General features: G+C 35.1%; 1 protein-coding gene across 1 annotated transcript; it reads left to right on the top strand.

Annotated features, from left to right (window-relative positions):
* Positions 1 to 1,331: 1,331 nt before the first annotated feature.
* On the top strand, positions 1,332 to 12,370 carry metap2a (methionyl aminopeptidase 2a). Its single transcript, XM_079398722.1, has 11 exons — positions 1,332 to 1,570; positions 2,889 to 2,990; positions 4,197 to 4,262; positions 6,368 to 6,470; positions 7,237 to 7,398; positions 7,624 to 7,805; positions 8,841 to 8,935; positions 9,013 to 9,109; positions 9,193 to 9,296; positions 10,445 to 10,560; positions 11,668 to 12,370. Exons 1-11 carry the CDS (start codon positions 1,426 to 1,428, stop codon positions 11,918 to 11,920), a joined length of 1,425 nt encoding a protein of 474 aa, XP_079254848.1. The 5' UTR covers positions 1,332 to 1,425; the 3' UTR covers positions 11,921 to 12,370.
* The last annotated feature ends 333 nt before the right edge of the window (positions 12,371 to 12,703 follow it).

Here is a 12,703-nt window from a genome sequence, read left to right as displayed (position 1 = left end):
TTCAGCTCCTCAGCGTCTCAAGCACAACACTTCGTATAAAACCACAAATTATCAGGTCCTTATTAAAGTTAAGAAAAAAAAAATACCGATTTTAGGATTTTCTCATATAATGCTCAAGGCTGCCTCGGCCTTTCACATAAAACCCAGTTTTAAACTTAAACCCTCTTTTAACATTTAACACTGTGGAAATGGTGCAAATATACAGTTTAACTTGCCTTAAACAATGTTCCCTTGTAAGGACTGTTGCACTTTACAATTACACGTAAATGTTATAATGAGACCTAGAATGTTAATGACAATGTTGTTAAAACCAGAGAGCAAAATCTTAGATATAACAATGTTTGTGCGTGAATTGTATTTTGTTTTTATGTCTAACATTAACGCAGATGCATGGCTCTCAGACAATAGTCTTGGCCATGGCAGAGACTGTCTCTCTGTGTTGGTCCTCACTCAACACCAGTTTTGCCTTTTCTAAAGGTTAAAGCTTTTCTTCAGTCCAAAAATGGCAATCTTGCATTTCATTTGTGAAATAAAGTACATGTACATACATGTGTTTGTCATTTGTCAGGTGAATCAATGCAGTTCACGCTAAAAATAGACTTGCCAGATAAGAAACCCATGCCATTAGAAGGACGTTTCTCCCATCTACTGGACAAAATAATAATTATAACAACAATCATAATAATTATATTCTTCTTTATTTACAATAGCATATTTTGTTTAAAATATACAACACATTTATAAATTTAGATCATACAAATTATAACTTGTAATGCAAAAGTTAAGAAGTATTTTTGTTAAATAATATAATAACACATCACAATGCATTCAGAATAGTCCTTAAATTTATTTTTGTTTTATTTATACGTGCACAACCTAATCTTTTATTTATTATTATTATTATTATACTATGAAATATGACCCAGACATTGGATTCGTGAGATTCACACAAAAGGTACCATAAAGAACATAGTGTACCAAATGTATAAATGTGATAAGTAATTATAATTTTATTCTAGTCTCTAGATATTATGACTAAATAACTATATAGCAACTTTAGAATATACGCTTTGGAATTTTATATATTTTATATATATATAAACCTGCACTGTTTTGTGTGAATGGATTTCTACGTTACAACGTGGAAGGATTGATTTATGAATATTTATTATATAAAGTGCCGTTTTCTCAATGGTCTTCTCTGATTGGCTAAGACGCAGAACGCGCTAGTCAGCTGGCCAATTAACGGCATGTTCATGAATATTAATGAGATGACTTTTCAGCGTCAGCCAGATCTAGTTAATATTCATGAGGTTATTCTTCTGTTATAGGAGTCTATGGTAATTTGGGATTCCGCGTCACGCTCTCAGCTTTTCTCGGCTCCTCCCACAATGCATCGGTCTCTCTCCACTCGCGTCCGCGATCATGGAGGCGAACGGGACCGAGCCGCTGCCGGTGCAACCGGGCGAGGACACGCTGATGCTTAACGGGCATGCGGTGGAACGAGAAGAAGCCGACCCCGCCAAAAAGAAGAAGAAGAAGAAGAAGAAAAGCAAGTCCGCCGCTTCCGGTGAGTGTCTCATTCATAGAAGTGAGTGCTGACTGCTGAGGCCCCTGCTTTAAATACTCAGCTGTGAGCTCTGCTTCATGTCTCAGATTTACTCAAGACAGGACTGGACTATATTTGTCTGCGTTTTGGGTCAGGCATTAGTAAGAGCAACAGTAAAAAAGTTTTTTCCAACCTTTGGAATTTTATTTGAGATGTTTTGGGGAAAAACACTTATAATAAATGTTCATATAATACATGCAAAATAAATGTAATAAGTATATAATGTTATACTTGATACATATTTTCCATTACTATTTGATGTATTATTTTGCTTTCATTTTAAGCAGTTTATATATATATATATTATGTTATACTTTTGCATTATTTATTTATTACATATTTATTCATATTGTATGTATTATTTAATTTTTTTCTTAGATATAGGTTGCAATACATATAGTCTGTTTTGACATCCTAAAGAATAATAAAAAAATATTGTTATATTTATAACTTATACTTTTTGTATGTACTTTATACTTATAAAATGTATAATAAATGTTTTATTACAAATATGTATTTTTATTTTTGTTCTGTTAGAATAATATAAATTACATAGAGGCTATTTCGAGATTCTATAGAAATTGCTTTAAAAATACTTTCAATATAAAGTGTATATGAAGTTATAAAACACATAAAACATTTTATATTTCATTTTTATTAGCATAAAATATTTATATACTTGTATAATATACTTGTATAATACTTGTATTATTAGTTTTTTTATGTAGCTTCCTAGATTTCTAGCATTTTATAGATAGATAGATAGATAGATAGATAGATAGATAGATAGATAGATAGATAGACACTTGAAAGTGTATGGACAAGTTTGCAAGCAGGCTGGCAGAAGTATGATTGCCACTAATGTTGCTATTAAAGTTATTGACTTTTGAGAAACAGTCTGATTTGTGTAACATCACTCTTATTTTAGGTTATGTAAAATTCTGCTATGCACACACTTGTATTTTACAGTATGTACTGCTGTGTGTGCTTGCATCATCAGGTCTGATGTGTTGCCCTACCAAGGTTATATGATGCTGCAGATTGTTTCTCAGGCTTGTTCTGAGCCAAGTTTGCTGTCATATAGATCCAGTATATGAGATGAAGCTGTGGATAGCTTCCAAAGTGACAGCAGTTACTCACTTCCTTGTCACACACACACACACACACACACACACACACACACACACACGGTGTTGGAGACTGCAGCTTCTGATGCATCTGGCACACTTAGCACTTACTTTGCTTATGGGCTTGTTCACCTGTGCGTGTGACTTTGCAGCAGGACACAGCGAGCAGGGTGAGGATGGCGAGGTGGAGGTCAGGAAACAAACCGAACAGCAGAACCTGGATGAGAAAGATAGAGGAGAGGATGGAGAAGAAGGTATTCAGCTTTCAAATGCATGCTTCTAGTTCTTTTACCACATAATGATCTAACATCACGGTTTTTACCTACGATGCTTCAGCGTTCTCATTCACACAAATTGTGTGCATTTTCATACTACCAGTTACATTTCCTTTACATTTGTGTTGTATCCCACAATGTAATACATTTCCAGCTGTGATGAATGAACTGAATGTAATCAAGATGATCGGCATTGTCTTGACACTTTCCTTTTTTTTGGTAGAATAACACCTAGAATAACAGAATAACATATAATTTATATTTCAAAAATAATTCAAGGTCTCAAGGTCAAGTCACAACAATGTAGCATACTACTGCAGAAAATGCTTACCATTTATACCATTTACACAATTATAATGAATAAATACATTTCATTATTATGTAATAAATACAGTATACACACACACACACACACATATATATATATATATATATATATAATTTGATATTTTGATATTTAAAAAATACTGTGAATAGTCAATATAATTATTTACATATTTTTTCTGTTTATGTATACATTTTTTTGTTTAATTTAAGATACTATTTTCATATTATTTTTGTTTTTATTAATGTTTTGACTTTCTTATTTTTATATTTTTCATTTTTTATTTTAGTAATTTTGTTGTGTTTTTGACTTTTTATTTTATGCGTATATAGTTTTTTTTTTTTTTTTTTTCCCCAGTTTTAGTACTGATTATATATATATATATAATATGTATATTAGTGCTGTCAAGCGATTAATTGCATCCAAAATATAAGTTTTTTGTTTACATAAGTGTGTGCACTGTGTATATTTATTATGAATATATATAAAAATACATGCATTTGTATGTATATACTTAAGAAAAATGTTGTTTATATATCAAATATATTCATATATATAATATAAATTATGTGAATATGAATATATAGACATGTAAATACATGTAAATCTTTTCAAAATATATAATGTATGTGTGTGTATTTATATATATATAATGTACATACTGCCCTCCAAAAGTTTGTAAACACCCCTGGCAAAGTGTATATATATATATACACACACACACACACATAAATTATGTAAACAAAAACTTTTATTTTGGATGTAACATTTATTTATTTTTATTTTGGACAGCACAAATATATATGTATAGTGTGCAGTATATATATTCTCACTTTAATTACACATCACTTGTGTCTCAGACGGTGAAGAAGCTGACAACGTCTCTGGGAAAAAGAAGAAAAAGAAGACAAAGAAGAAGAAAGGACGTAAGTACATTGTGTTCCCTGCAGGACCAGAGTCAGAGCAGAGCTCATTGGTTGCCAAAATGCCCTTGCTCTTTGCTGATTGGACAAGATGTTAGATAATGACCGCTGAAGAGAAATGAGTAGTAATCAGTTATCTGTGTGAACGGGACTGTGTCAGTGCAGCACCTTTGAGTGTGTGACGGTACGGGGACCTCACGGGGTACGATTCGGCGAGGTGCGTGTGTGTGTGAAGGGGCCAGGGAACGTGTTTGACTGCCAATGCAGCGGAGTGGCGAAACGCCAAATTGCTGTGCCTCTGGGAAAATCCTGCAGAGCATGCCTTATTTCAACAGGATTTTGAGCAGGTCACCAAATGAGTTGTCATTATTTAGCAGATTTTTATCATAACATAGTCATAACATAAAACGATCAAGTCAACATGAAAAACTGATATTATCAGTTAATTTTTCCATTGACAGGTAACTGACAGGTCTTCATATGGTCAAATATTTTCTCTGAAAAGTGAAAGAAAATGTATTCACACTCCTTTTCAATCTTGCTTCATTAATGCACAAAAGAAAAAGCAGAAGCAAAAATGTTCACACTGTATTATAAAACGAATAAAACATATGCGCAAACATATATATCATCATATTAGATCTGGAACAAGCACATACAGCAAATATTAGAACGCAAAATATATAGCAAAACCATATATTCTAATATAATAATAATCTCTAAAATTAGTGAGCTGCCAAACCAAGTGGTGTTTTTGACCATCTTTGTCTCAAATTTTAGTGCACTATTTACCTAAATGGCATTTTTGGAAATCTTGATCTCAAATTTAGGCATATTCTGGATAAAGGCTGGAATACAGAACAGTTTTTAAACACTTGGCATACACTTGCTGACTAAGAGAATCGTGATGAATGAAACACATATGTGTTCTAAAGTCAGCTCAAAATATCAAGCGTGGTTGATGTCCTCCAGTCGGATGGAATCATAGTCTAAAGCTAAAAAATTACAGTCTGTGCTCATACTCTGCATGAACTCTGACTGGCCAAAATCTGGAGGCTGCCTCGGACTTTCAGCAACTAGAGTCCTCCAGAATGAAAATCTGGGCAAAAGTCATGTAGTGTATAAGCCAGTATGGCTAATAACCAATAAATGTCCAATATTGAATTAATATAATAATTTGTCCAAATAAATTTAAATCAATAAATAAAACACTAAAATCTGTCATTTAAACTGCTACAAATGAATTTCGGGCAGTTTCGGTGAGAAAGGTAGATCTCTAGGAACAGGATTGGGCACTCCTGATTTAGGGTTCACAACATTTTAATTTACAGTATGAAAAATAGATTCATTTTTACATTTACTAAAGGAAAGGTATGTGTGTGAGAGAATGGCCTCATGGGAACATTTGAAATGGCTACATGCCATACAAACAGAGAGCTTTCTTTAGGCCGTGTGTCCACCAAAGTGTTTTTTCTCAAGGCTAGCGTATTTTTTTCAATTGATTTCAATGGGAGCGCCGGCTTTTTTAGAACGCCAGGAGTGTGACGAGGTGCCAAGCATCTATTTAATTTATTTTGAACGCTGCATATTTGCCTTTTTTTGTTCAGCTTTAGGAAAAACGCAGCGTTCAACCCAGCTGCCCAATCACAGTGGATGAGGGACGGGACAAATACCACACCGACCAATCGCCAAATCCTGCTTGTATAACAGCAACCGACGACAACAAGAAGCACAGCAATGGAATAAACACGTTTAAAACAAGGGCCAGAAGAAGTGTCGACATTTTTATATTTAGCAATAAACTGGCTGCGAAATCAGATACTATTAACACTTTCGTGGATATTTCCGTATTATAGCAACCAAAGCGTCTCAACTTAAAAAAAAAACGCTTCACCGCAGAAGTCTCAAGCACTCACAGGTAGGCGTTTTCAGCTGGCTAACGCTTTGGTGGACACATAGTAGCGTCAACATTCTGCAAAATATTTTCTTTTGAGTTCCACAATCCATGGATAAAATTCATACTGGTTTACAATGAAATGAGAGTGAACTATGCCATTAAATGCATTTGATAAAGATGTTGTTTTCACGTTGATATCTACCGTCTCTAGCCAAAACCCAAACGGACCCTCCATCCATCCCCATCTGTGATCTGTACCCCAGTGCTGTGTTTCCTGTGGGTCAGGAGTGTGAATACCCTCCATCACAGGATGGGTAAGATATTTTTCTTTTCTCAATGTGAATACACTCTTTACCGCCCCCTCAGGTCACCTTGTACTTTCTACGGACTGCTCTACCTCGTATTACCCTGTGCTCTGTGTAATATTATATCGCTGAGACTACTGACATAGAGGTCACTCGTGTTCCCTCGCACCTAAAGTACTCCAAAAATAATTGTGAACGCTGTGTGTGAGAGGAACAGCTCATAAACTTAAACTTCCTCACATCATCTTGTCTCTTACTAGAGTCCTGTGGCAGTCTTGGAAGGCATTTATGGCGTATAAATTTATGTTCTTGACCTGACTTTGCCTTCATTTAAACCATAATCATCAGAGGAGGTACAACCAATCAGTTATAAGTTTTTTTTTTTTCACCTGAAATGAATGTCTCAACAGATGTTTTTTTTTATTATTTATATTCATTTTTGTTTTCTGTTTTTACTTTTTATAATCATTTTTTAACGTAATTTATATTGTTCTTAATTATATACACTAGCTTTTATTTTTCAGCTAAACATTTTTATTATTATTTCTTTTTCTGTTTAATAGCCTGGTGCAATATTTAATAGCACATCCACAAAAAATAGCCTTTTCATTTTACTCCAGCTAATCAAATACCCCAATTAAAGACTTTTCTGATGCAAATAGTGGGTTGAAGAAACATTTACAGGTCCATCTCTAACAGTGTGTATATGGTGATGGTTATTGTCAAGGTAAATAAATGTACTTGCTACATCATAAAGTGTTTTTGGACATCTCAGGCGTAGCGCCGCTTGGAGAATGAGCAATGAGGAGAAGCAAGTGATGGATAAAGCCAATGAGGATATGTGGAATGACTTCCGGGAGGCAGCCGAAGCCCATCGGCAGGTGCGGCAATATGTAAGAAGCTGGATCAAACCTGGAATGACTATGATTGACATCTGGTGAGCCCATTATGATATCTGTAAACCTGCTGTGCAAAAAACAAAATGTATATAAAATAAAATATAAAAATTTAACTTCCCCAACCTGAAAATATCAAAGTTGAAATGATGCTTTTCTTAAAAGAAATCAAGCGCAAGTGTCCAAATTTGCCAGTTGTCTTTGATAATAATGACATGGGTCATAGTTGGCAGCTCATAACACATCCTATTTTGGTGTTTTGTCAGTGAGCGTCTGGAGGACTGCAGTAGGAAGCTGATCAAAGAGAACGGTTTGAACGCAGGGCTGGCGTTTCCTACCGGGTGCTCGTTGAATAACTGTGCTGCTCACTACACACCAAACGCTGGAGACCCTACTGTCCTCCAGTACGACGATGTGTGCAAGATTGATTTCGGCACACACGTCAGCGGTATGGCTAGGGGCGTCAATTTGATTTAAAAAAGTGGCCTGGCTGAAATGCCATTGATAATAATAAAGGGTTAGTTCACCCAAAAATGAAAATTAGCCCATGTTTTACTCACCCTCAAGGCATCCTAGGTGTATATGACTTTCTTCTTTCAGACAAATCCAATCGGAGTTATATTAAAAATTCCAGCAGTCCAAAAGAAGTCAAATAAAGCGCGGGCATCCATAATAAAATGTGCCTCACACAACTCCAGGGAATGAAAAAAGGCCTCCCGTAGCGAATCCATGCGTTTTTGTAAGAAAAATATCCATATTTCAAATGTTATAATACTTTTTTGTGTTGCGTAAGCGCCGGAGATTCGTGACGAACGCGGAAGCGCGGCGGAGAGAGAGCAAAACAAAACGCCAGTCACAAATTACAAGCACAAAACCAGGATTTGTTAAAGAAAAATGTCAGAGGGTTTCGATATAAGCCAAGAGGAGACTGGATTTCCTTTGATAAAGTAAGGAAACTTTGCTTCCTTTGCTTCTGTAAACAAACTCGTGAGACTAGCATATCTCAGAGGCGCTCGCGCTGCGCATATGTATCCGCCGTATCGTCTTACGTGTATGACAGTCAGCGGAATTGAGAGAAAAGTGTTTGTAACGGTTTAAATATGGATATTTTTCTCACAAAAACGCATGGATTCGCTACAGGAGGCCTTTATTCACCCCCCAGAGCCTTGTGAGGCATGTTTTATTATGGATGCGCGCACTTTATTTGACTACTTTTTGACTGCTGAACAAAAACACCCGCCTACTCCCATTCTAACGTTTGGAAGAGCCAGGATAATTTTTAATATAACTCCGATTTGATTCATCTGAAAGAATAAAGTCATATACACCTAGGATGCCTTGAGGGTGAGTAAAACATGGGCTAATTTTCATTTTTGGGTGATCTAACCCTTTAAGTATGTTTATCTTAATTTTTACTACGACTAATAATAATAAAAAGTAGAAGAAGAAGATGTTTATTAAATATAAATGTACTGTGTTTTAGGCAGGATCATTGACTGTGCCTTCACTGTCACCTTCAATCCAAAGTATGACCGCTTGCTCGAGGCTGTAAGAGATGCTACCAACACAGGCATCAATGTGAGTGTGTGTGCGATTGACATGATAACGTTATTGTGTGTGTGTTTGCGGAAAAATAACATTTTCTCTTTCCACAGTGTGCAGGTATAGATGTACGTCTTTGCGATGTTGGAGAATCAATACAGGAAGTGATGGAGTCATATGAGGTTGAAATAGATGGCAAAACGTATCAAGGTATTGATGAAATAAATTATTGCAAATTTTTCATACTAATTTTAATCCCTGAAGTACACCTCATTTTGTGTGTATTTCCTCAGTCAAACCTATTCGGAATCTGAACGGACACTCTATTGGTCAGTATCGGATACATGCTGGTAAAACAGTGCCTATAGTGAAGGGAGGAGAAGCCACCAGAATGGAGGTGTGTGTTTGTTGATGTCATATCATTTTATGTTGCCTTGAAGGGGTCCGGAATAGCATACTACTCTTACTATTTCTGCAGTATGTATACTTTGCGCAGTATGCATGGAATTTCACATCTTTCTCTAATCTTGAAGGTGTACATTTCAATTTAGCGTACTAGATTACCCCTCTTACTATTTCTGCAGTATGGAGTCATACTGCATGGAAAACTGTATCCCATAATGCAATGCACTCACCTTGACCTTTCACATATTATCCGGAACAAGGCTGTAACCATGTCTTGAAATTTGATATGATCATAATTCCTTAAACAAAACGTATGCCTAAAGTTTCTTGATTCGTTACGAATCATGATAGAATGATGGCACTTCAGAATAGGGAACACATATTCACTATTAACTAAGAGTTTTCCCTTGCTGCTTATTTATGGTTAGTAAGGTAGTTGTTAAGTTTAGGCACTGGGTTGGGTTAAGGGATCTAGAACATGGACATGCAGAATAAGCCATTAATATGTGCTATTAAGTACTAATAAACAGCCAATACTCTAGTAATAGGCATGGTAATAGGCAACTAGTTAATAGTGAGAATTGGACCTTAAAATAAAGTGTTACCGTATTTTCTATTCAAAATGGCAAAATTGAACAAAAAAGAGTAGTTTGCACTAGATATTACTGTTGGTTGTTTACCATGTCTGTCGTAAAATGTCAAATGTTAGATGTTTATCTACTTACCTCTTTCCTCACTCTTTCAAAATTAAAACTGAATTCATGTTCAGCGTTTTAAAACGGTAAAGTAATATTAAAATCAGCTGCAATTTTTAATATCTATCTTGATATAATGACATAAAATGACAATGACAATGTCATGTCATCACGATTATTTGTGTACAGTAGGATGCAAGTGATGCACAGTATCCTGTACATTTATACTAGCGTATACTAGCATATCGTCATTGCTTACTGCAGTGTTAAAAAGCTAATTGCGCAAGTTGTTTACTTTCTGTACACAGTATAATTATACTGAGAAACTCAAGATGTTTCAATTGTTCAAAGACTAAAATGGGAATACATTACAGTAATTTTCATGTTTATAGAATAATATGTAAATATTTTGACTCCCTCTCTATTAATTTCCATTCACATCCAGGAGGGGGAGGTGTACGCTATCGAGACATTTGGCAGCACTGGTAAAGGAGTGGTCCACGATGACATGGACTGCTCACATTACATGAAGAACTTTGATGTTGGACATGTGCCAATCAGGTAAGAGCCAATGAAAAGTAGCCATTCATACATTTAAATCAGCACATGTAGCATTTCTGGAAGATCTGTGTTGTCAATTGACAATTTATGCATTGAATGCGACAAATTCATGAGTATGGTTTTATGAATAATTTTTGAGTTGTTTGCATTTACGCTTTTTTTACGGTTTTTGCAGAACAGTTTTAAGTTTAGGAATGATTTATGCATGGTATGTGAAAATTGTTCGCAAGAACTGAAAACATTTACGCATTGAATGCAACAATTTCGTAAGAATGGTTTTATTAATTATTTACGCATTGTATGCATTTCTATTTTTATGCATTTATGCATTAAAGGCAAGAATGTTTTTAGGTATGGCAAACAATTTATGCATTAAATGAGGTGATTTCGTAAGGGTGGCTTTTTGAATAATTTACGTATTTTGCGCATCGACACATTTTACATTAATGTATTTAGCATGATGCAGCTATTTACACAACTTTAGGTTTACGAATAACTTGTGCATTATATGTGAGAATTGTTCGCAAAAACCTAAAAAAAATTATTTTCCCAATGAATGCGACAATTTCATAAGAATGGTTTATTAACGCATTGCATGCATTTACTCGTTTTGCATGTATGCATTTAGCACAATGTAGTTATTTACACAACAGTTTTATGTTTACAAACAATTAATGCGTTATACACGAATGTTTTTAGGTTTTGTAAAAAATGTGTGCATTGAATTATGCAATGTAAGAATTATGTAAGAATCTTTTTATAAATGTAGAAATTGCATGCATTCACACATTTTATATTTATGCAGTTGAAATTGACAACTTGATGCTGCTATTTACACAACGCTTTTAGGTTTACGAACAATGGATGCATTAAGAATGCTTTTGGGTTTCGCAAACTATTTACACACTGAATGCTGTCATTGCATATGAACATTTTCTGAACAATTTAAAATTTTATGCATTTAGTAAAATGCAGCAATTTGTAATATTACGTTTTTAGGTTTTATGAAATAATCCGCATAGAATGTGACAATTATATGAGAATGATTTCTAAACAATTAGCAAAAACATAACGTTTTCTTTGTACGCTTTCTTTAATGAACTTCAGGCTGCCCAGGGCAAAGCACTTGCTAAACGTTGTGAATGAGAATTTCGGCACCCTAGCGTTCTGTCGCCGCTGGCTCGACCGTTTGGGTGAAAGCAAGTACCTGATGGCCCTGAAGAACCTGTGTGACCTGGGCATCATCGACCCCTACCCCCCTCTCTGTGACGCCAAGGGCTCGTACACGGCTCAGTTTGAACACACCATCCTGCTCAGACCTACATGCAAGGAAGTCGTGAGCCGCGGAGACGACTACTGAGACGTACATATGCATAAACACTCAACACTCCAGTCCCATGCAAAAACATATAGGCATTCTTAAAAGAATAAACTAGTTTAAAACCCGAACTGCTGTTAAGGAAATGCTGCTGTGAACGCACAGCATATAGTCAGCATTAAGTAAAGCATGAAAATACTATGCATGGGTACGAGTCAGTGCCCGAAGTGAGCGAGATAAAGACTTTATACTCATTTGTACTCTTGTGTAGTGAATGAGAGAATGTAAAGAGTATGGCTGCTTGGCTTTACACGTCACCGAAGGGCTTTTGCGAGAAAAACAAATTCATCAGGAAATAAATCCGTAACGCGCACAGCTTTTATTTTTATTTTTTGGTATTTGTATAATATCAAATGGCTGTCTCATCTAGTACCTATTACATTCTGTATTATTTTTAAAAAGAAAGACTATGAATAAATTGTACAATACTTCAAGGTGTTTGTAGTTCTTTACAGGTTAAATCTTTCGTTGCAGGCTTGAAATTAGTATTTAATATGTGGCACAAACTTTGAAACTGAAATCATGTTCAAATAGTAGCTGACATGAGGAAACTATGCTTAAAATAATATTTGTAATTAAAATTATGTAAATGTTACAAATAATTTCTGAATTGCATGCGCAATTTATGCGAGAAATCTTTCGTTTCGGTTTTAAGTATGCATTGTATAAATTTACACATTTAGCACAATACAGCTAGTTTTAGATTTACGAATAATTTCTGCATTGTATGTGACAATTTATGCAAGAACATTTTTAGGTTTTCCA

The sequence above is a fragment of the Barbus barbus genome, assembly GCF_936440315.1.
Source record: "Barbus barbus genome assembly, chromosome: 39".
NCBI classification, from domain to species: domain Eukaryota; kingdom Metazoa; phylum Chordata; class Actinopteri; order Cypriniformes; family Cyprinidae; genus Barbus; species Barbus barbus.
Note: the sequence above shows the minus strand (reverse complement) of the source record. Positions and strands in the feature narration are given on the sequence as shown.